General features: G+C 35.2%; 2 protein-coding genes across 2 annotated transcripts; both read left to right on the top strand.

The window, feature by feature from the left end:
* The first annotated feature begins 539 nt into the window (after positions 1–539).
* Positions 540–7,801, top strand: LOC145558603 (protein TIC 100-like). The gene is made up of 11 exons (XM_081619893.1): positions 540–1,306; positions 2,387–2,458; positions 2,571–2,660; positions 2,762–2,935; positions 3,596–3,686; positions 4,672–4,734; positions 4,841–4,907; positions 5,280–5,383; positions 5,470–5,596; positions 6,035–6,768; positions 7,176–7,801. Exons 1-11 carry the CDS (start codon positions 639–641, stop codon positions 7,560–7,562), a joined length of 2,577 nt encoding a protein of 858 aa, XP_081476019.1. The 5' UTR covers positions 540–638; the 3' UTR covers positions 7,563–7,801.
* Positions 7,802–8,590: 789 nt separating this feature from the next.
* Positions 8,591–13,048, top strand: LOC145559934 (pentatricopeptide repeat-containing protein At4g13650-like). The gene is made up of 3 exons (XM_081621207.1): positions 8,591–8,695; positions 8,819–12,261; positions 12,367–13,048. Exons 1-2 carry the CDS (start codon positions 8,600–8,602, stop codon positions 11,891–11,893), a joined length of 3,171 nt encoding a protein of 1,056 aa, XP_081477333.1. The 5' UTR covers positions 8,591–8,599; the 3' UTR covers positions 11,894–12,261; positions 12,367–13,048.
* Positions 13,049–24,858: the final 11,810 nt, after the last annotated feature.

Genomic DNA, 24,858 nt, shown 5'->3' with positions numbered 1-24,858 from the left:
CCATACCTCAAAAGGTAACTCCTGAATTTTGAAGACCACAATGATGCCATTTTAATATTTCAATACTTTAAATTTTCAAATGCACATGGTGAAATAGCTGATTGAAATAAATTGAATGGAATTGAAATTAACTGAATTGATGGGGGTCTTTGGTCTCTTTAAAGTGTTTGGTCTGGATCTGTTAGAAAGACTTTTGTGGGTTCAAAAAGCTTGTATGAAGAGTTAGAGCTCTATTTTTTTTAAACTCTAAAACAGCTAATAACTAATCATTATTTATCAAATAATTTTACACAATCAACTAATGACAATCATCCAGTTAATCTAGTTTATGCAAACCGCTAACAATCTATAGATAAAAGCTAATTGTCAAACAACGCCAAAACTTCGAATTTTTTATTTTTTATTTATTTTTTTTTAAAAAAAAAACAAGGCCAAAGGGATATAGCTTATGGGCCACACTAGCTATCATTGGGTTTATACTCTTGAATCCTTACTCATACCAAGCCCAAAACCAAAAACAAAAACAAAAATAGCAAAAACACACCTAAATTTCATCTCCCTCCTCACTCACTCACTCACTCACTCACTCCTTCTCCACACTCCACCTTATCTTTCTTTATCCCCATTTCTCAACAACAATGTCAGACAACAACCAAACTCCCCCAATTGACCAACCCCCTCAACAACAAGATTACAAAGAACAAGAAGATGACCCAGATGATTCCGCAAACGAAGACGACTCAGACTCAGATTCAGACTCAGACTCAGACTCCGACTTCGAACCCGACGAAAACGACACCGATGGACCCACCCAAAAACAAAAGAAGCGACAAGCATACTACCGCCGCGCCGGCGAGTTCGACGACATAGCCGAAGGCGACTACTCTGCCGAAGCTAATATTAAGCGGTTCGCCCGCGCATACCAGTCCCGCCGATTCAAACAAGCGCTACAAAAGGAAGAAGATGCAATCGAATATGAAGATGACTTGTTCAATTTTCCAAATGATGGGGAGAATTGGAGGGAAGAAGACCTTAAAGAGTTATGGGCTGATGCACCTCTTGAGATGACTAAACCTGGGTGGGACCCAGCTTGGGCTGATGATGATGATTGGGAAGTTGTTAAGAAGGAAGTTCGAGAAGGTCGTGACCCTCCAATTGCTCCCTTTTATGTTCCTTATAGAAAGAGTTATCCTGCTATTCCTGATAATCATCATGATATTTCTACTCCTAAGTCTGTTATTGAAGAATTGGATCGGATTGAGGAGTTTTTGAGATGGGTTAGCTATGTTTTTCCTGATGGAAGCTCGTAAGTTTTGATTTTTCGGGTTTTTTGATTGATGGGTTTTTTAGTTTTTTTGGTTTTGTTGTTTGAATGGATGAAAATGGTGGGATTTGAGGGGTTTTATTGGGCTTTAGTGTAGGTTTTGGGTGTTTGAATTATGCAATTGACTGAATTGAATGTTTGAAGCTGTTATTGAATTTTGCTTTAATTTTCTGTTGCTGGGGTTTAAGTGGGGTTTTGGATTTATTTTCTTGTTAATGAATTTTTTGGCTAATTTTATTAATTTTCCCATTTTGAATGATAATGTGGGTTTGGGTGTATTTAAGCTGTGTATAATGATTTGTAATGCTTAATGTATGTGTTTGACTATGTTTTAGGTGATTGTTTGATCAGCTTCCCTATCAAGGGATGGACATAAGAAACTTTTTGCCCAATAGCCGATACCAGTTTCGAGTTTGCTTTGGTTTATGTTATCATATCATGATGAAAGATTAGTATGTCTTGTGCATTTGCTTACTAATTTTATGAAAATTTCCTTTTTGAATAAGTATATGAGTTTGGCTGTAATTAAGCTGTGCATTATACTTTTGTAAAGCATTTTGGACTTGTGTTTGACTGTGTTTTATGTGAATATTTGATTGAAGCTGTTTTTATTATATATCTCTGCCTGGGCCGATAAGGCTTTTGGGGTGGTTTAGGTTTTGTTATGGTATCATGAGGACTTCTTTGAGTTTTGTATGTTATTTTTTAGTTTAGGGAAGTATTTGCAATGATGTATGAAGTATAGGTTTTGATGAAGATTAGGGTGTACAAGACATCCCTTCACCCCTTTATGTAATCGGTATAATATTGCTCAACACTGATTCCTTCATTGTTGTTGGAATCTAGTTGTGAGCCTTGTGGCTTTAATTTTGCTCAGAAAATCTGTTCTTAGTGATTGAACTTTTGCTGTTATTGAGGTCCAAGACAATTATTAATGCATATGGCTTTAAGGAATAATTGGTGCTAAGGAAAGTTTCCTTGTTTTACTTTGTTCGTTGTGATCCAGAATTCCTATCCTACTTGCTTATGCTTATGTTGTTTCTTGTATGTCATTTCCAAAAGGTATGAAGGCACTGTGTGGGATGACTTGGCTCATGGAAAAGGTGTTTATGTTGCTGAGCAAGGTCTAGTCAGGTCTGTTTATAGTGCATTTTTGCGATTTTCTAAAATATTACTCAAATATTCAGTTAATTTGGACGTTCATATGAATTAACTTCCAGTGACAAACTAAATTATCATGCTGTAGGTACGAGGGAGAATGGCTTCAAAACCAGGAGGAGGGACATGGGGTTGTTGAAGTCGATATACCTGATATAGAACCTATCCCTGGTTCCAAGTATGTCTACTAACTATGGAAAGTATTACTTAAATATGATAGTTGTCCAGGTAGAACATCTGGATCTTGAGCTTCAGACTGACTCATTTGATGGTTCTCAGACTTGAAGCACAAATGCGAGCTGAAGGGAAAATCATAAAGAGAGATTTTATGAGCCCAGAAGATAGAGAATGGCTGGAGATGGATATTGAAGACAGTGTTCGTCTCACTGATGGGAATTATGAAATCCCATTCTACGAGAATGATGAGTGGATAAGACAATATGGAAAGAAGCCGTAAGTTATTGCTGTGACTTTCCTCTTTCTCTCTCTTTTTTAGCTTTCATTTTTACTCTTTCTTTATATCATGCTGTTGACGGCTATAAACAATGTACATGTATTGTAATTTATCTTTTTCCTATTGTATGATTACATGTTAAGTATCTTAGTCACTGATTTCCGCTATGTTTTTTTTCATGTTGATGCTTAGTTCCCTACCATCACCATGTTTTGCAGAGTCCTGTATCGACAACATCTGAAAGTCATTCTGCATTCATGTTATGGTATTTTACATCAGCTTTAGGCATGGTCTGCTACTCAGCTAGATTTATGGTCAGCAATTGAACGTCTTAGTCATTCTGCATTCATGTTATGGTCAGCAATTGAACGTCTGACCTTTTATGGTAGTCATTACTACATTTATCTTGGGCAGAGTAGTGAACTTAGATTTACTTACTTTATATGGGTCGTTTTTTTTAGGAGAAGATTATATGGGGCATGTCCATACTTTTAAAGTTATAATAATCTTGGTTGGTGATGAAAGCTTACCTGCTTGTGTACTTTTAGCCAAAAGAGAATTATTTTCCAGTTTCTCCTCAAAAGTTTTCTTCTATAGTAGAAGGCATCAGCTGACATCATTATTTTCTTCTTCTACTCATTGTATGTTAATTGTGTCAGGGAAAAAGGTCGGTATCGTTATGCTGGTCAGTGGAAGCATGGCAGAATGCATGGATGTGGTGTGTATGAAATGAATGAACAACCCATCTATGTAGGTCCATATTAATTCCCAAAGTTTGATTTACGTGATACTTTTATACTATATATAAATTTCTCTTTATGTTTTTTCACGATAAGCATTGAGATATTAGACCATCTACAATGGTGAGACTTGGGGGAGTTTTTTTAGGAGAGAGTATTTTTTGCTAAGGATACTAATAAATTGGTGTTTAAACTTAGCAATTTCAAAAGAAAGTTGCTAAGTTTAGATACTCAACTTTGAGTCTCATTTGACAAAAGGTGTGGGCCCTTTATCAATAATATAATATAATGTGTAATTTATTCAATTTTTTTTTTTTTTTGAAAAACTAAAAACTTACAATATGGATTTGGTGAGCCATAAATTGAAAGTAACATAAGTATACTTTAGAGAGTTTCACCATTAGGAAATTAGACTTCACATGAGTTGCTAAATTGAGAAATGGGTTGGGTATCAATGTATCACCATTGGAGGTAAAAAACTACTCATTTTGTATTTCAATACTCAAAGTTGGTCTCACCAATGGAGATGGTCTTAGCTTCTATGGGAAATGATTTTAACACTTTCTTGGACAACATCAAATCAAACCACTGTTTTCTATAGAGTTTTCTTGCCTTCTTTTAGTATATACTTCTATATGAAATAAAATCAAATAAGAGTGATTGGATTGAAATAAATTATTTATTTTTTCTATAATTTCACATGACCTGCAAATCCATTGATATCAGCTTTTACTATGTTTATTGTTGCATAAGATGCAGCAGTATTATCAGGGAATGAATTCTTAGATTGCTTACCCTCTAGCTGATGCTTATCGTTAATCTTGATTCTCTATGGTCAATTTGTGTTTAAATTCATTTATACTTGGTCTTCATAGTTTTTACAGCAGTATTATCAGGGAATGAATTCTTAGATTGCATACCCTCTAGCTGATGCTTATCGTTAATCTTGATTCTCTATGCTTAGTCTTCATAGTTTTTATGGTTTTTATTTGAAGGGACGGTTCTACTTTGGTGAGAAATTGGAGGATCCTGCTGGTTGTACTGAAGAAATTTCCACAGTATGACACTTATTCTTTTACTTTTTGTTTAAGCAACAGGTTTGGTGGTGTCAGGAGTTGCTTTTGCTTCTATTTAGAAATTTGTTCTTACGTAATGGCTATTCAGATGCATGCAGGCATAGCTGAAGTTGCTGCAGCCAAGGCTCGAATGTTCATTAATAAGCCTGATGGAAGTAAGTAATTTCACATTCCAATAAAACATTATAAGGATATCACAAATAAGAAAAGAGAAGGGTGTAGTTTCCCATTCCAATCAGATATTATTGTAAGGATGTCACAGAAATGAAAGGAGAAGTGTTTTGAAAAATAGAAAAAAGAAAAGGAAAAAAAAAAAAAAGAAAGAAATGAAAAGTGAAGTGAAGTGGAGGGAACGGTAGGGGGAGGGTGGAACAGGGGAATGTAGCAGGTTATATGTCTTCAGTTAGTAAAAATGGCAAACCGTTGGCTAAGTTTGTAATATTATACTTCGTAATCTATAATGTTTATTGATCTATAAGGCAAACCTCAATGAAACATTGACAACTGATCTTGTCATTTGGATGCAGTGGTTAGGGAAGAAAGGGGTCCATATGGTGATCCTCAACATCCCTATTTTTATGAGGAAGAGGATGTGTGGCAGGCTCCAGGTTTCATCAACCAGTTTTACGAAGTATGATTCTTACCTACTCTTGAGAATTAACTAATGGTTACCTCTGCATGCTATATAGTATGAAATCTCTTGTTTCAATGATCCAGGTTCCTGATTACTGGAAAACTTACGTGCAAGAAGTGGATCAAGAAAGAGAAATGTGGTTAAACTCTTTTCATAAAGCACCATTAAGACTCCCAATGCCTGCAGAATTAGAATACTGGTGGGAAAATGGTGTGTAGTTCTCCCACTTTATATTTCCTATAAGTTAACTGCTTTTCTTAAGGAACTAGACTGATTTTTTATGTGAAAAGACCTTGAACTAGACCAAAGAATAATACTGAAGCCTTTATTGAGCTAACTTTTACTCAATTGCCTACTCTTTGTTAGTTTAATAATTGACAAGTGATGACAACGCTGCTCTTTCTGATGATATTTTTTGTGTGTGTGTGTTTTTTTCCTGGCGATTTCCCTGAATAGATACTTGATGTAACTGCAGCTTTTTATGAATGTTTCAGCACCTAAGGTTCGATGAGAGTTAAGCTTATATATGTAGTATATGTTTACTATGGTTTCTACTTTTGTGATTCTCTATTTTGTATTTAAGCTGTCTACAATTTCTTATGTGATTACAATTTCTCATTGCTTCCATTTGAATCACTACTCAAACAGATCAACCTCCAGAATTTGTTCTTCTAAACAAGGAGCCTGAGCCTGACCCTAATGATCCATCTAAGCTTGTTTATACTGAGGACCCCGTCATAATGCATACACCAACTGGACAAATAATCAATTACATTGAGGATGAAGAACATGGTATCCGCTTGTTTTGGCAACCACCTCCGGGAGAGGCTGAAGATGTTGACCCAAAAAAGGCCAAATTCTTACCTCTTGGGTTTGATGACTTTTATGGACGTGAGACAGAGGAAGAAAGAGAGGGCTTATGGAACCGGTTGATAGGTTCAATAGAGAAATCGTGTAAACCCATGTTTGAGAAGCTAGAAAAATGGACTGATGAGCAAAAGAAAGCCAGTGAAATAAGAAAGCAGCTCTTAGAGCAGGAGCTTGAATTGGTAGAGGCTGAACTGACCTTGGAGGAGGCCCTTGAAGACATGGAAGAGGCGTTGAAACAACAAGAAAAGGAGGCAGAGGAGAAAGTTGACATGGATGTTGAGGAAGAGGGTGAGTCGATTTCTCCTTCTGTTGAGCAGGAAAAAATTTCACCAAAGAAGGAGACCGAAGTTGAAGTTGAAGATGAAGAGGAAGAGGAAGAAGAAGAGGATGAAGATGATGATTTAGCTCCATCAAGTTTTGGGTCTGTTGCAGACCCAAAGGACAAGAAAAATGGATCTGAGAGGTCTCCATTCTCCACACTTTCGTTTGCGTCATCTGGTTTGCTTTCAACGGTAAGTTATTCTTTCAAAGCTATTTGTTCCGTCATTGAGTGAATAATTAGTGTGATCATTTTGGTATACAATTATTTAGATCAAAATATACCTGGGAGAGTTTTTTGTCATGTGCTTATGTAGGAAAATACAAGCACAGGTATTATTGGCAATTTTGGCATTTTGTCAGCACATCTTGAGTCAATCAACAGACTTTGAAACTGAATATTAATGTGATAACTTTCTGTGAATAGCATAGATCTTGTGAAACTCCTGGTTTATCTTGTTGAAAAATTATATTCAGCTTGGAGTCTATTAACTCTAAACTTAAGAACTACACGTGGTATCTGGGGTTTAAATGAACCAGATATGCTGGTTCAAGGTTATGATGCTTAAATTAGTCGTCTATTGCTTTATTTCTTTTGCAGGTTCCATCAATGGTTGAGAAATCATTTTCAGTGTGGAAGAAGGAAAGACCTTCGCTGAAAATTTCACAGGCATCATGTAGCAGTACCAGTGGGTGTATGGATCATTCTCCTATAGTCACTTTTTCCCAAGCATTCCCAGAAAATATGACCTTGAGAGCAAAAGCTCAGGCTGATCAAAAGTTCCGGGTGAAACGAGTTAAAAAATTGTTTGCTGCATCACGGACATCCTCTTCTCAGGCAACATGCTCCAATAATCGCCTCAAAGGGTGTAGATCTTGGGAGCTTCACTGGTTGAGTGCATCACCAAAGAGAAAAGCAGACGAAATATTGTCATTACACATACCACTTCAATGCTTGGATAATGCATTGGATATTGCTCTGCATTAATGAAGTGATACCATTTTGAAGTAAAATTTTTTGAAGGCTGTAATTTGTTATCTGAGATGAGTTGAGTTCGATCATGTATGGCTCGGCCTCGGGAAGTAATTGCTGTATTTTAGGAATTACTCTTGTTTATTGCAGAATTGTGGTGTATCAAAGATATAATGCAAAATTGATCAATTATATGTAATTTTATTTGTTATTTTTGAGAGGTAAAAGACTAAAAGGCAATGTTTCACACGTTACTTAAATTTGACTCCTACACTCTTAATCGTAAGGGGAATTATTACCTTAGATCTTAGAAAAGTAGTAATTCGGTGGAAACCAAATCAATACTTCAAAGTGATGGTAATTGTTATCTTTAATTTCTAACCACACTCGATAACAATAATGATTTAATGTGTGCGGCTCGAGTGTTGTAGTGAATTTTACTCCTCTTTTTTTTTTCAATAAATATTTTTTTTTAGAACTTCAATAAATATTATTTGAGCTATAAAATATAAATTATATAATAATAAAAAAAAAAGTGAACAATAATAACTAATGGTAAGAATATTAATTTATTTCTTATAAATTTTTAGGCGTGGTTTACTTCACCCTATTTATGTTGAATTTTAATTATTTTTTCTAAATTTAAATTATTTTAGTGAACTGAAATTATTTTTTCAAAATTGAATTATTTTTTATTTATCAAAATTATATTTACTAAAGTGAAATTGTTTTTACTCAATATTTATTTTTGACTTCAATATATGTGAAGGTTGTTACACTTCCACGTGAGTATATTTTGCATTAGGATGCTATAAAAAATTTAAAGAGTGTCCAGTGACACATGCTCTATACTTTTTAGGAACCTATTCAATAGGTTCTGGTTCTAGTTCTGGTTCTTATCTTAAGTAACCTGTCGCAACAGGTTACGATTCTCAGAATTTTAATAGGATACTCTGTTATGCACACCCACCGTTTTTTCTCGGGCCCATTGACATCCGTTCAAATAGTCGTTATGAGTCGTGTCCTCTAATGTGTTTGGCGAACTAATTTGAATGGTTTCCTTGACAACAGCTCTTCGCTGTTCAAGCTCCAATTCCTTGCTTCATTCCCTCCATTTTCACGGAAAATCCACCATTTACACTTTCCAGGTAATACATTCACTGCAAATTTTCCCTTTCTGCCTAATATTCTACTGACCCAATTCGTTTTTCCTACAATTTATATCATTTTTTTCAACTAAATTGGTTTATTTCATGTATTTCTGAATGTAGAATCAATTTGGGAATGTATTTACAAGATTTAAATTAGCTAGATTGAGTAGCTCTGCAATCTGCCATGCTTTTGCTGAGCATAATCAACGAGATAACAATAATCGTCCTAATTCTCAAACTTATTTATGGCTTTTGGAAGGATGGCTTAATTCGGGTTCTGGGTCGATAATTGATTGCAGAAAGCTTCATGGGTTGATTTTGAAATCGGGTTTTACTGATGAGATTGGATTATGTGGTCGTTTACTGGATTTTTATATTGTCAATGATCAATTATGGGATGCACACAATCTGTTTGATGAAATGCTTGAAAGAGGTGTCAGTGTATGTGTTTCTTCATGGAATAGGATTCTTTCGGGATTTGCATCAAAGAAATTGTCAAGAGAAGCATTGGGGTTGTTTTCGCGTATGCTGAGGGAGAATGTGGATCCTGATGAGTTTACGTTTAGTAATGTGTTGAGGGCGTTTGGTGGAGGTGCTAGGGAAAAGATTGATCTTAGTTGTATTGAGCTGATTCATGCTAAGATAATTGTATATGGTTTTGATGGTAGTCGTTTTGTGTGTAACCCTTTGATTGATTTGTACTCGAAGAATGGAATGATTGATTCTGCAAAATTTGTTTTTGACAAAGTAGGAGAGAAGGATAATGTGTCTTGGGTTGCTATGATATCTGGCTTATCTCAGAATGGACGGGAGGAACAATCCCTTCGCCTATTCTGTGATGAGATGCATACACATGGTATTTTACCCACGCCATATGCTCTATCAAGTCTTTTAAGTGCCTGCAGTAAGACAGAGTCATTCGAGGTTGGTCAGGAGCTTCATGGGCTTATTTATAAGTGGGGTTTTGCCTCTGAAGTTTTTGTGTGCAATGCACTTGTGACACTTTATTCTCGCTGGGGAGACATGAAGTCTGCTGGCAAGATTTTTGAGATGATGACGGAGAAGGATGGAGTATCGTATAATTCACTTATTTCAGGTCTTGCTCAGAAGGGACTTAGTGATCAAGCTCTTCGTTTGTTACAGAAGATGCAGCAAGATTTTCTGAAACCGGACTGTGTTACAGTGGCAAGCCTTGTAAGTGCTTGTGCTTCCATTGGAGCCCTTGATAAGGGAAGACAACTTCATTCATATGCACTGAAGGCCGGATACTGCTCTGATATGCTCATTGAAGGGTCTCTGCTTGACCTTTATGTCAAATGCTCTAATATTGAAACTGCACATAAGTATTTCCTTACAACTAAAAGAGAAAATGTGGTCCTGTGGAATGTAATGCTTGTAGCTTATGGGCAGGTTGGTGATCTAAGTGAAGCATATCATATGTTTACGCAAATGCAGATGAAAGGTCTGGAACCTAATCAGTATACATATCCAAGCATGCTTAGAACTTGTACTTCTATGGGAGCTACAGATTTGGGAGAACAAATCCACACCCAAGTCATTAAAACAGGCTTTCAGGTTAACGAGTATGTTTGTAGCGTGCTTATAGATATGTATGCTAAGCATGGATTCCTGGATACTGCTGAAAAGATTTTCCGGAGGCTTACTGAAAATGATGTTGTCTCTTGGACAGCTATGATTGCAGGATATGGGCAGCATGAAATGTATGCTCATGCTCTTAAGCTTTTTGAAGAGATGCTATGCCGTGGGATCCGACCAGATAATATAGGATTGTCAAATGTAATCAGCGCATGTGCAGGCATTCAAGCACTCTACCAAGGTCGGCAAATCCATGCTCAGTCGTACATTCTAGGATACTCTGATGATCAGTCAATCCGGAATGCTCTTGTGAGCCTTTATGCTAGATGTGGCAGACTTCAAGATGCTTATCATGCATTTGAGAAAATTGATGTGAAAGATAACATAACATGGAATTCTCTGATTTCTGGTTTTGCACAAACTGGGCATTCTGAAGATGCATTTAAAGTATACACTCAGATGAATAAAGCAGATATAGAAGCTAACCTGTTTACTTACACCGCTACAATAAGTGCTGCTGCTAACATTGCAAATGTTAAACAAGGAAAGCAGATACAAGCAAAATTATTTAAATCTGGTTATAATTTGGAAACTGAGGCATCAAATGCCTTGATCACTCTTTATGCAAAGTGCGGGTGTCTGGATGATGCCAAGAGAGTGCTCTCTGAAATGATGAACAGAAATGAGGTTACATGGAATGCAATGATCACAGGGTATTCACAGCATGTATGTGGGGAAGAAGTCCTGGAAATCTTCGATGAGATGAAAAGGGCTGGTGTGGCACCAAATCACGTCACATTTGTGGGGGTATTATCAGCATGCAGCCATGTAGGATTAGTGGAACAGGGACTAAGGTACTTTGAGTCCATGACCAAAGAATATGATTTGACACCCAAACTAGAACATTGTATTTGTGTTGTTGATATTCTCAGTCGTGCTGGTTACCTAAGCCGTGCTAAAAAGTTTATAGAAGATATGCAATTCAAACCAGATGCAATGATTTGGAGAACTATTTTGAGGGCTTGTATTGTTCACAAGAACAAGGAAATTGGAGAGTTTGCTGCTCGCCATTTGTTAGAGTTAGAACCCAAAGACTCGGCAACCTATGCTCTCATGTCAAATATGTATGCAGTGACTAGGAATTGGACTTGTATGGATGAATCCAGGAAAATGATGAAAGAAAGAGGGGTGAAGAAGGAGCCAGGTCGTAGTTGGATTGAAGTAAATAATGCCATTCATGCCTTTTACGCTGGTGATAATCTTCATCCTCTAGCAGATAAAATATATGACTTCTTGGTAGAACTGGATAAGCGTGTAGCTGACATTGGTTACATGCAAGATCCGTACAGCCTTCTTATTGATACAGAGAAGAATCAGGTTGTCAATGTTCATAGTGAGAGACTTGCTATTGCTTTTGGACTAATAAGCTCATCAAGCTCAATTCCTCTCCATGTCATGAAAAATCTCCGTGTATGTACTGATTGCCATAATTGGATCAAGTGTGTATCTGAAATCTCAAATCGGACAATTATTGTGAGAGACGCATATCGTTTTCATCATTTTGAGGGAGGCTTATGTTCATGTAAGGATTACTGGTAATTCAAGTACCTGGAAGGCCAGAATCTATACACGAATTTAATTTTGTGGCTTTCTAGAGACACATCCTTGCCGGGAAGATTATCTGCTTAAGCTCCGGCTGTGAAGGGGTACATTGGTATGGAGTGCTGATGTATTACTTCAGCCGCTATGCTTTACAATCTCTATTACAATTCTTTTGCGCATATAACCAAGCTGAATTCCTCTCTGCTTCAGTTTTGTGGATATCTTACCCAATACCCAATAGGCCAATGCTTTGTAAGTATAGTTGGTTAAGGAGGGTGGTTGAACTCATTGAAGAGAGAATATAAAAATTCTGGAAATGACCCAATCAGAAAAGGCTTTTTGTCATCGGCTTCAGACATTCATCTGTAAGATTAACTTGCCCTTAATTGTGTTACTCAAACTCTTCTAAAGCTTATGGGTGATATACAGAGATAGCTTGTCATAATTATTTTCCAATGCTCAATATGCAGGTATCCATATCATTCTAAGTTGTCAAAAACTAGTTGGATGTGGAAATGACAAGGTAGAGGCGGAGTCAGAGTTTTGGTGTTACAAGTTGCATATTGGTAATTTAGCTGTGTTAGTAGTGTAGCTGAAATATCTGAGGCAAAACACGAATGTTCTATAAGAAGCCTAAGGAACTAAGGAAGCAAGTATTTGTCCAATCCAGCGCTAAAGCAACTGAAATGTAGGGGAGATTGTGAGGGAGAAAACAAGCTGGTCATCTTTTGTCAGATAACTGAAAATTTTGCGAGAGAACCATCAAGCTCAGTTTTCGGCTGGTGAATTGGTTGATTTAAGAGATTGCAGTTGCAGAAAACCATGCTAAACCGGAGGAAAATGTCAGGGACTTGTATTATTAACATAGTTTCCTTCAAGCTCATGATACATTGATACGGGGTATCAGTTTACAAGGGTATTGTTCATTTGAAATCTATTTGAAAGTGAGATCCTGAAGATTAGATGAGCATAACTTCAGAAAAAAATTCCAAAAGTTGAGTCAAAGGTTAATCAAATGCAGCAACCCGAACTCATGCTGTGCTGCATTGGAGGCTCTTGAGGCACACAAAAGAAGCTATTTTCGACAGCACTTCACAGTTGCTTGAATTGACTTGTCATTACTCTCAGAGGCGTCTTTCAATTCAAATTGGCATCCATCAATCTAAATTCTGTCAACACTAACCCATAATTGAAAGCTAATTTCATTGTATTATAACAACATACAACTATTCAAATTATTACACAGCTTCCCAGGCCTTTCGTACTTGTCCAGCGTCCAGAATGAACAACTACACATGCTTATTTTTATCTATATATCTGCTGTATATTGTAAGTCAAAAAACTTTTAGTTACAAATAGACCTGACAAAACTGGCCTCATAACTATTATCCTAACAAAATCAAGTTATTAATGAGATTGCGCCTATTGGTTGGCCACTTGGCCATTAAGGTAGTCTCTAGCTTGTCTTGGGACTCTTAGGTCCAGCAGGAACCGGCCATGTTTTTACCAATAAGGGTCAAAGACAAGCTTGGTTGGAATTTGGAAATGAGCTTGACCCAGACACTCGTTCACAATCTAATGTTTCTTTGTCCTTGTTACTTTATTTCTCCACTCAACTTGAGCTTGTCAGATTGGACATTGGTCCATTTTTGCATGTTTATTATTATTTTTTTAATTTATTTTTAGAAAATAACTTCATATTTACATTTGTTAAATATTATGTACAACTTTAAAATAACATCTCACAAATAATACCCCAAAGTTGCATATAATATTTCACGGAGGTAGTATAATAAGTACTACGTATATAGTACTTACACAGTTACACTTCAAAAATTCCTAAAACTTTATTACTCCGTATTTTTCATGATGTTTGACAATTAATCTCCAAATCTTCGGCGGCTAAGCAATAGCAATAACTCGTAATAGTCTAATAGATCTCCATCTTCTTCAATCTTCATTATGAAACAAACATCAACAAGTCATTAACTTAATTACAACGACGAAAATAAGTAAAAAAATTCTTGGTCAAAGTAAAGTGGACTCCCTCTCCACTAATCCGATTCAAAATCGACTCAAAAAATATTTGATTCAGATTTAGACTCGCATGGAGACAACAATTTAACGTGACTCAACTTTGAAAATTTACCTGACCTGACCCAACCCAACTTCAACACACCCGATCCTCACATCCGAATTGACACTCCTTACAGCCAGTCATTCAGGAATGTTGTATTCGCAAAAGTGGCAAAACAAATGTATGTGTCATTCTCACTGAAATTTCCATTTTCTTACCAGATTAAGTGAGCATATATGCATGAATTAAATGGACATGTAAGTGTGGTATGTCCAAAAAAATGTAATGCATGATTGAGCAAAAGACTAGTCAACTTTAACAGTCCAACAAGCAAAGCAACAACAATAACAGCAAGTTGATGTTCATGTTGTTTAGATGTCATCATTAAATTGCTTGATTTTTTTGGCTATTTTTATTTGATTTTCTAAAGATAAGATAGTGAAGTTTAGTAATTAAGGTTTGAGCCGTCACGTAATAGTATTATCGTACCTAATTTAAACATAATTATGTGGCTAATGGAACCTTAGAAGTGACGTAATCAAGTTAAAAATTACGAAGTATTTAATTATGTTAACAATTTGGTTAATTATCTTAACAATTTGGTTAATTACACCCTTAATCCATCTGGAATGTAGCCAGCTAGGCATACTACGTAAGTACGTAGTACGTAGTGTAGCATTAGAGTTTTCGTCAAACTTCATCAATCTACATCATCAAAATTGGTAAATATCTAACTATAACTTTGGAAGGTATGTTTGGCAAGTTTACCCGTTTAATTGTCTAACCCTTGCTTACTTCATACTTGTATTGGACTATTGGTGCTCTTCACATTAAATTGAAATCTTTATACTTGAGCTATCAATTCGGGTAAACAGGTCGGATTAGGGTCGGGTAAGAGTAGATCGGGTCAATTCGGGTTAATGCCGCCGGAACCTATGCGGGTCGGGTTCGAGTTGGGTTATACATCTTATCGGGTTTGGGTCGGATTTAGGTCGGGTTTATAACAGGTCGTGTGAATAATAAGTCGAGTTTAATTCGGGTTTTCACGGGTTAAAACGGGCTAGGGTAATTATCGGGTTCGGTTTAAGTCAATAATTTGCTGGTTAGAATTAGGTTGGGTCATTCTCGGGTTTGTGTCGGGTTCGATTCAAGTCAATAATTTGCGGGTTATTCTCAGGTCGGGTCATTTTCAACTCAAGTCATTCTCGGGTTCAAGTCGGGTTCGATTCAAGTCAATAATTTGCGGGTTACAATCAGGTCGGGTCATTTTCAAGTCGGGTCATGTTCGGATTTAAGTCGGGTTTGGTTCAAGTTAATAATTTGTGGGTTATGATCATGTCGGGTCATCTCCATGTCGGGTCATGTTCAGGTTCAGGTCTCAAATATTGGGTTAATTTGGCTTTCGGGTTGATTTCGAGTCGAGTCATCTTGGGTTCGGGTACTTTTTTGGGTCGGTTTGTTAACAGTTCATGTAATGACAATATAACAATATATATGGCAACATATTAGAGGACTATAGCCTATAATTTAGGAAGATAATTATATTCATTGACCATACAATAAATATATACTATATTTAACTCTTATTGGGGATGATGCTTCTTTCTTTTGATGGCCTAGACCAACTTAGTCTCCCTAGACAAAATGTTTTGATCAATAATAATAAGGTGGTCTAAATTGAATTTAAGGTGATTTGAAATCGAGTTAGGAACAATTTGGGTTGAATTTAGGTCGGGTCAATAACAAGTCGTGTTGATTTTGGATCGAGTTAGTAACATATCGGGTTGAATTTTGGGTCAGGTTAGTAAAAGGTGGGGTTAAATTTGGGTCGGGTCAATAACAAGTCGTATTCAGGTCGGGTTAAATTCGGATTTGACGGGTTAAAACGGGTTTGAGTCAATTTCGATTTACGTCAGGTTCGATTCAGGTAAATAATTTACGAGTTACATTCGGGTCGAGTCATCTCCAGGTCGATTCATGTTGGGTTTGGATCTCAAATACTCAGGTCAACTCGGGTCTAGGGTTGGTTTCAGGTCGGGTCAGGTCAGGTTTGGGTCACCATTTTTCTGGGTTTAGATGGGTCGGTCAATAAAATAATTGGGTTCGGATCGAGTCAGTTTTGACAGCTCTACTTCGTACTAAGGAGAATTTCAAATAAGTGTAAAAAGAAGTTAAAAATAACCAATTTCTAATCTGGTAGAGTCAGGAAATTCAAACATAGGGATGACAAATAAACATCCGATAGTTTGATAAAATTGTTAGAAAAACAATTGAACACATAAAAAGCATAACAATTAAAGGTTTACAACTCAAAGGTTAAAGCTCTAATCTGTCACTCGCTTCATCCATCATTTGCTTATCATTAGCGAAAGAATTAGGACAAATTGCGTCGCAAGAACTTGTATTGGTCTGTGGAGACAATATGCATATTTCGTGACAATTATGTACTTAGGACTTGTTTGAATTTACTGAATTGATTGGAGCTTAACTAAATTGAACTGAATAGAGCTGAAATGAATATTTTATGTGAGAAGAAAATTAGGAACTGAAGTGAATTGGATTGAAATTAAGCGGAAGAGAATAGGCCCTTAAGGCATATGTAACATGCAAATGGTATCAGAGCAACCACACAACAATGTCGATTCTATGGATTGTAGATACTAGGCTACTCGATCACCTAGGGAAGAGGATTTCAGGGCTATTACACTGGTTTCAGCCAAATACGTGGGCTTTAAAGGGATTGTTTTAAACGGAGATTTGATTGTACTACACATGATTGCTCCTAATCTCCTATGGCCTATAATTGCTTTAAAGGTTTTTGATGTGCTGCCCATACCAAAGTACCTAATGCATCTTTCGTTTAGGAAGTTCATATGCTAATTTTTTATTTTTATTTATTTTTTTATTTAATTTAATTTATTTATTTATTTATTTTTTTTTTTTTTTGAGGGGAAAGTTCAAATGCTAGTTAAGGTATACTGTTGGCACAATTAAGCTTGCTTGGTTGGGCGCACAAAAATGAGGACAAATAAAGTGCCCGGAAAGACTTATACTGGTCTTTGGGGACAGTTAATAGTCTTCAATGAAAATTTCGTGACAATATACTTTGCCCTTATATTAAGGGCATGGTGTTGCAAATGTACTATGCGCTCACATCTGTAAGGTAGAGAGCACTCAAGAGTCAAGACACAATCGTGCTTGGAATTATTCTAATTGCAACTTTTGAATTAATGGTCATACCTCCCACCATTATCATGTATTTTCGCATGTAATTGTATGGATGGGAGAATGAAGGACGAGATGAACAATAGTTGTGGATGTGTTATTTATCTAATATATTGATATTTTATTACTTATATATTTTACTAATAAATACTCTGTAACATGTAATTATATTGTTATTATGTGATTTAATTATATTTTAAATAATTTTTACTACACGTAATAAACTTCGTATCATTCTATTCTAAAAGATCAAACTTGCGTAGATGGATGTACCCTAACAAATTATGTCGATCATTATGAAAAGGAGAGAATATTAGATTATTTAGCTCCTAAGACAGTAGGATTAAGTGATTAACGAATAATTCCAAGATCCTGATTTAGGTTAAAGACAAAGCATAGGAAAGGGGAAAGGAATATTCTAGGGTCTAATTGATGGCCAGCCATAAGACAAAGTGTAGGCAGAGGTTATAGCAAAGGCGGCCAACCATTAAAATGATTGATGAAATTTAAAAAATGGGCCAATTCAATTATGTGAATTATCTACCACTTGAGTTTTTGTGACAAAATTTGAGCCATTTGTCTATGCACCAGGCCTTTTCGAAAGCTACTGATTCTTACTTATTCTAGATGATACCTATGAATCTTCTTCTAATAACACATTCGTTTTACTTTCAAAAAAAAAAAAAAAAAAAAAAAAAAAAGGATTTTTCATGTATGTAGTAAATTGTATTTGACACATTTATGTGGTGGGCCCTACTAACAGATTTTTGAATAGTTAAAACCCATTGTAGCCTACTTGTAAGTATCCCACATTGGAGAAATAGGAGAGGTAGTTCTATTTTATAAGGTAGAGGATTTACTCCTACTATTGCCAATTGATTTTAGGGCCTGTTCTCATACGTTGAAATTCAGTTCAGTGTAGTTCAGCTCATGTGTTATGATATTGCTAATGATATAAAGCCAAATTTCATTCTTTTAAGTTCTTGCCCTTAGTGTGGAAGCTCTAAAGCCTTGTTTGTGGACCAAATTCTCAAATTTCATTCTTTTAAGTTCTTGCCCTTAGTGTGGAAGCTCTAAAGCCTTGTTTGTGGACCAAATTCTCCTCCTCCTTGTTCGAGTTGCCTAGGCTCTTTTGATATTGTTTCGAAAGTTAACATATAGAATTCGTTAAGTGATGATAAAATCAATTTTTAGATATTTCTTTATTTTGGTAGGTAAAAAACAAAATAAATAAATAAAAAAAAAAAAGTAGGTGATAAAAGTCAATATCAAGTTTTTTCTTAGTGGTGTAAATCAAAATTTCCTATTTTGTAAGGTGATGATAAATGTAACCCTTAAGGCTAAAAATAAACATTTACTATCTTTCTTAATTTGGTAATAAATAGTAATACAGAACAAAATTACGCATAAATTAATATAAATAATGTTATATTTTCTTTTGTTTGTTCCATTTAAAAATTACGGAGTACCATATAGTTAGAAAATGTAGTGATTTTGTTATAGGATGGATAGTATTATTTGATAAATGAAGGGGAAAAAAAAGAATTATTAAAATAGTACAGCAATAATACGAGAATACAAATATATATTTTGGAGATAATTTAATTACGTAGTTTGCATACTAGAAAATATATACATACGAGAAATTAGGACAATGTGACAGCTAGTATAAAGGGTCAAAGGTAAAATGAAGTAGCAGCACAATGGTCTCACTCAATTGATGAACGACAGCGCTTAGCCGTTCGGGATCACCTTCACCAGTTGATGCCATATATAGTTCAAGTTGCATGCAAATTCTTTTAGATGCAAAATTCATTCTACTATTACGTGCTAAATTGTCTTCTCTCAGCCCATCAACAACTGGGGAAGTCTTGCACATTCATAGAGTAGATAAAGATAACTCTCTAATCCACTACTACACTTAGGGAACCGTGGCATAAAGTATCAATGTATATACTACCTCCGTTTATTATTATGTGCAACTAATGAGTATTATTTGTGAGACATAAAATATTCTTTTGTTATACATAATAAGAAACGGATGTAGTATAAGTAAAATTAAAAAAAAAAAAAAAAATTTAAAAAAAAAACGAAGAAATGACAAGCAAATGTTAGTTTCTAACTCTAAGCTATTTTACTCTATATTAACCATTGAAGCAAAACAGATTCTTATCGATCATTGATTGGAAATTTAGATTTGTTCTAATTCTAAATTTGCACTGAAAATTATATTGGAATATTTGTTTGTCCGACGTTGATATTGAAGTGTTCTAATTGGAAAATTAGTGTACCGTGACTATTATATTGATTTTTTATTACAAGTTCATTGGTTGTAGTCTTGTGTACCAAAGCTAAACAATATATAATTGGCCTATAATCTATATGACCCTAAGTCCCTAACTCAAAGTCTCAAACCATCAAAATGCATGTATGGCCAAGTTACATACATTGCTATTGGAAAGAAGGCTAATTCTATTATGTGGCTGGTTACATGGTGTGGCCAACCATTATAGTATAGGGGTTACTTTGTTAGTGTAATAGGGTAACTTGGTTAATGTTAAAGGGGGTTACTTTGTCAGTGTCATTGGGTTACTCAGTCAATGTTGTTATAAAGATACTCAGTTATTATAACAGGGGTTACTTGGTCAGTATTATAAAAGTTGTGTTGACTCAAATAAACAATACAAGAGGGGGGTGAATTGTATTGTAGAGGAACTAGGGTAATTTTTGCGAAATTAACAAAGAAACTCAACCAAAAACTAAAAGTGCAAAGAGAGATTTTACGTGGAAAACTTCTTGGCCCTAATCAAGATGAAAAACCACGACCACAGGGGATTTTAAACTCAACTCTTAATAATAATAGGGCAAAAAACCTATTATATTACAAATTAAGACTCTAACTTAAGTTCCTCAACAAACTCAAGTTCCCCTTCAACTGATCCCTCAATCAGTTGATCACTCTAACTCTCTTTTTCTCCTTGTTTCACTCAAAGCAATAAACACTCTTAGAGTTTCCCAAAACTCTAGCCCAATACAACTCAAGATTAAACTCTAAAATACTAAGTACAAAGACACTCAAGGACTTAAGTGGATTATGACTCTTTTTGAAAGCTAAAAGATTATAATGCTCAAATGTATTTTTCTCTACAGAAAACCAAGTCTATTTATAGAAGAATCAGGAAGTTAATATTTGACGTTGCCTCAATCACCACTTAACCACAACTCCTTTAGAATTAGGAAGTGTAAGGAGTGGGATCTTGGGCAGCAAGTAAAACCGTGACTAAAGGAAGTGGTTTTACCGTTTCCTTAATTTTCTCAAAACTCTTTTGACAAAGTAAACACACGTTGAAATAAAGATTTTTCAAAACTGATTTTCCAAAAAGATAAGCATGAATAAAACAGAAAGTCTTTTCATCAAAAAAATATTTTAATTAAAGAATATTTTTCGAAATAAAATAAGTTAAAATATGGAAAATAAAATCTTTATCATATGAAATTAAATCCACTTAAGTCCTATCAATTATCATTGTACTTAGCATAAATACAAGAAGCCTAAAATTAAAGATAAAATAAAATAGACTCCTTAAAACTCTGAGAAGCTTCGACTTTGGAACTTCAGCTGCTCACTCAAGGAACTTGACTTCTGATTGTCTTCTTTATCCTTCCATAGCAGACCTAGACCTTGTTCCATGCTCCATTCTTACTCCAGAATTTCGTAGCATAAACCTGGCATCAATCATAGCTAAAAACGAAAGTTAAACTGACATGAGTTTGCTTAGGTTCCTTGAGTCATCATCAAAACATAAGGCCAACAAGTTGCTTTGTTCTTTTATAAGTAGTCACATAGTGTGGCCGGCTACACTGTTATTGGAATCATAGGTAACAATTGATCGAGTGGTTGATATTATCTTATGAAGCTAATAAAATTAATTTAATAAATTGATGGGACCTATATTTTGAGGTAGATGGTTGGCTACTCGGCTTTGTGCTTCCATTTAAGACAATCATGAAAAACATGCGGAAAATAAAAGCTTTCCAATTGTAGTGAAGATAAGAATTGAGATACCTTTCTCACCTTTAAATACCTTTAACTTTTTTGATAATTTCTTATAATAGGAATTTAAGGAAAGAAATTAGGTTACTACTATTAAAATCAATCAAAAATATTAGTACAACTCATCGTTTATGTTGATGATACTAGAGTACTAGACCTACATTGTTACAATATTTGAAACAATAAGAAAGAAAGAAAAAAAAACTTGATTCACAGTCAATTACACAAGATAAGACGCTTTAAAAAGAAAAATAAACTTCCTCAAAAATAAAAATAAAATAATAATAATAATAATAATAATAATAATAATAATAATAATAATAATAATAATAATAATAATAATAATAATAATAATAATAATAATAATAATTAATTAATTAAAAAAAAATAAAAAATAAAAAATAAAAAACTAGGCAGTAAATTGACATAGAGATACTACGTATTAGTAACTAGTTAACTATGGAATTTTAACGAAATTACCCATCCAAATGATTGATTCCGATCAATCTCCATAAATTATTACACATGGTTTATAGCTTATCGAGGATTTGTAATAGTTCTGAAATACTACATTGTAGTTGTCTAATTTGAAATTTAGTAAGATAGTATCTCCTTAATTTGATATTTAGTGAGTAGTGTTTATTTTTAACAAATTTGATAATCCAATCAGAGTGTATAATGTTTATCTTACATTCTTACACGAAGTTCAAAAAGAACAAAACGTGAGTGTGTGCCGCAACCAAGCAAAGGAACCATATGAGAAAGAAAACTGAAATTTAATGAGATAAAGGATTGAAAGTTTTCATACAATAAAAAAAAGTGTATTCAAATAAAATTTAATAAAAATTAAAAAGAGTATCAGAAATAAAAATTAAAAAGAGGTTTAAAGGAGTGATAAAATATATGAGAAAAAACATAATGATTTGAGAAAAATTTAACCAACGGAGTCAATAGAGTTAACAAAAATACGAGCCAAATAGAATAATAAAGGTATATCTTTTAAATCATGACATTTTGTGACCTGAATTTTCTCCCTCCATACCACCCTATCCAACACCATTTTTTTTTTTTTTTTTTTTTTTGTTTTTTTTGTTTTTCATATATCACTCTCAAGGCATGTTCTGATTGACTCAACTGAGCTGAACTGAACTAAACTGAACTTATTGGAGCTGAACTGAACTGAATATTTTATGAGAGAAGGAAATCAAGAACTGAACTGAACTTATTAGAGCTGAACTGAACTGAAAATAACACTAGTAGAATAAATGTGATGGGAAGCGGTTATAGGGAAGCGGTTTACAAAATCCGCTTCCCATTTGCACTGAAAAAAAAAAAGGGAAGTGTAATGGCCAGCGGTTTTGGCGCGAACCGCTTCTCTTTTAACTAATGGCCAGCGGTTCAAGGCCAAACCGCTGGCCAAAACCGCTGCCATTTTTTTAAAAAAAAAGCGGGATATACCCTTTTCTTCTCCTCCCTCCGAAATTTCAGCAGCCAACTTCACTTCTTCTTCACTTCTTCGTTCTCACTTCACTCCTCCTCTCTGTCTCCCGCCTTCACTCCTCCTCTCTGTCTCCCTCGTCCTCACCTCTCTTCTCACTTCCACCACCACCACTCCATTCATATTCAATTTTTTTTTTATTGGGCTATTAATTGAAGCTGCGTTTGGGGGGTCGTGGGTCGAGGCTGCTGGTGGTGGTGGGTCGAGGCTGCTGGTGGCTTGTGGTGGGTCGAGGCTGCCGCTGGTGGTTGCTCGAGGCTGCTGGTGGCTGGTGGTGGGTCGAGGCTGCTGGTGGCTGGTGGTGGGTCGAGCCTAAGCTAAGCACACATTCTTCAATCTTTGTTTTCTCACTCTCAAATTAGGGCGAGTTCTTGCTAAATTTTAGTTTCATATGTATTAATTAGTATTAATTGTTTGGTATTCCAAAATTTCAAGTTAGGGTTTCAAGTAGTTAATCCAAGTTTCATATGTTGAAATTGTTTGAATTTGAGTAGATTTGAATGAAATTTATGAATAGAATATATATTAGTTAACATTTTAGTTTGTTTAAGTGTGGTTAGTAAATTGCAATGTATGAATATATATATATATATATATATATATATATATATATATATATATATATATATATATATATATATATATATATATATATATATATATATATATATAAGTAAACTTAGTTTGATTTTGTATGTATGTTAATTTAATTATTAGCCCTATTTAAATTAATGAACTTGTTTATTGTTGAATGTCAAATAAATGCAAATAATAATTGAATGCTTGCATCATCATTTGCCTAGATACATGTTCGAGTCTTTCTCAATAGGAGAAAGTCTTGAATAGTCCCCAGTTGGGACTGTTCTTGGACGTTTAATCTCACTTAGGTAGTGAATGTATGTCTCTTTTTCGATTTTAAGGAATATCCGGGCTTCTCATTTTCTCACCATGTTCTCTGGGTACATATGTAGGTAAGTTATTACCTACATCGTGTACTTGGAGAACTGGGGGGAAATGCTGCCGGATTTTCCTTAAAATTGAAAAGTTGACATACATTCACTAGTGAGATTAGACGTTCAAGGATGGGTTAGGTTGGAGTGATAAGGACCTTTTGGGAGCATTCATTTTTACGATTTATGGATGATATATATGCTATGTACTTTGATTACATAATATATGTTACATTTATCATTGTTTGAAATGTGTTGGTATGTTTAAAGGCAATTTAAATCGTCAATGGATCGCGGTTGGATGTATGGTAGACGTGATACATTGGAATTTTTTTAATGGGGTTCAAGAGTTTTGCAAGAGTGCTTCACAGTATCAGCTTAGAACGGGTGTCAATTACCTTTATTGTCCTTGTGTCAATTGTAATAATGTCATAAGGGTCAATAGTGTGGATACCATCATGGCTCATGTACAATGTCATGGGTTTAGGCCTCAATATCATGTTTGGGTTTGGCATGGTGAGAAGGGATCGTATAGGGAGAATGTTGTTGGCAATGAGACGCATGTTGAAAGTGCCGAGATTCATGTTGAAGAAGAAAATGGGAGTGATGATGGTGGTGAAGGGGATGACACCGAGGATGGTGGTGGTGATGATCACTTGGATGAGATGATGCGTGATGTTGAAGGTGAATTTGGTGACCGACCTGATGTATTTGAGTCATTATCAGAGGCTGCCAAAAAGCCTTTGTATCCCGGGTCCAAAAAATACACAAAACTCTCAGCCGTGCTTACACTATTTAACATTAAGTCTAAGCATAACTGGAGTGACACTAGTTTCACTTCTTTGTTGACTGCGTTATGTGATATGTTGCCAGATGGGAATGAACTTCCTAATTCCTATTATTATGCAAAGAAACTAATGTGTCCATTTGGTTTGGAGTATAAAAAGATACATGCATGTCCTAATGATTGTGTTCTGTATCGAAATGAATATGAAGAGTTGGAGGAGTGTCCACGTTGCGGTAAGTCGCGTTACAAGCGATCAAGCTGCAATGCTGGTAGTAAAGGACCTCCTGCCAAGGTGTTGTGGTATCTTCCTATTATTCCAAGGTTAAAGCGTCTATTTTCAATTCCAAAAGACGCCAAGAACTTGAGATGGC

The sequence above is a fragment of the Chenopodium album genome, chromosome 9, assembly GCF_948465745.1.
Source record: "Chenopodium album chromosome 9, dcCheAlbu1.1, whole genome shotgun sequence".
Classification (NCBI taxonomy): Eukaryota; Viridiplantae; Streptophyta; class Magnoliopsida; order Caryophyllales; family Amaranthaceae; genus Chenopodium; species Chenopodium album.
The sequence above is the reverse complement of the archived record's forward strand: the minus strand, read 5'-3'. Positions and strand labels throughout refer to the sequence as shown.

Bases quoted from the DNA above. Each gene is read 5' to 3' on its own strand.
- LOC145558603 (XM_081619893.1), top strand. From the start codon at position 639: ATGTCAGACAACAACCAAACTCCCCCAATTGACCAACCCCCTCAACAA. The intron at 2,459-2,570 runs GTCTGTTTATAG...ATCATGCTGTAG, and splicing joins GCTGAGCAAGGTCTAGTCAG to GTACGAGGGAGAATGGCTTC. The intron at 4,908-5,279 runs GTAAGTAATTTC...ATTTGGATGCAG, and splicing joins CATTAATAAGCCTGATGGAA to TGGTTAGGGAAGAAAGGGGT.
- LOC145559934 (XM_081621207.1), top strand. From the start codon at position 8,600: ATGGTTTCCTTGACAACAGCTCTTCGCTGTTCAAGCTCCAATTCCTTG. The intron at 8,696-8,818 runs GTAATACATTCA...TTCTGAATGTAG, and splicing joins CCACCATTTACACTTTCCAG to AATCAATTTGGGAATGTATT.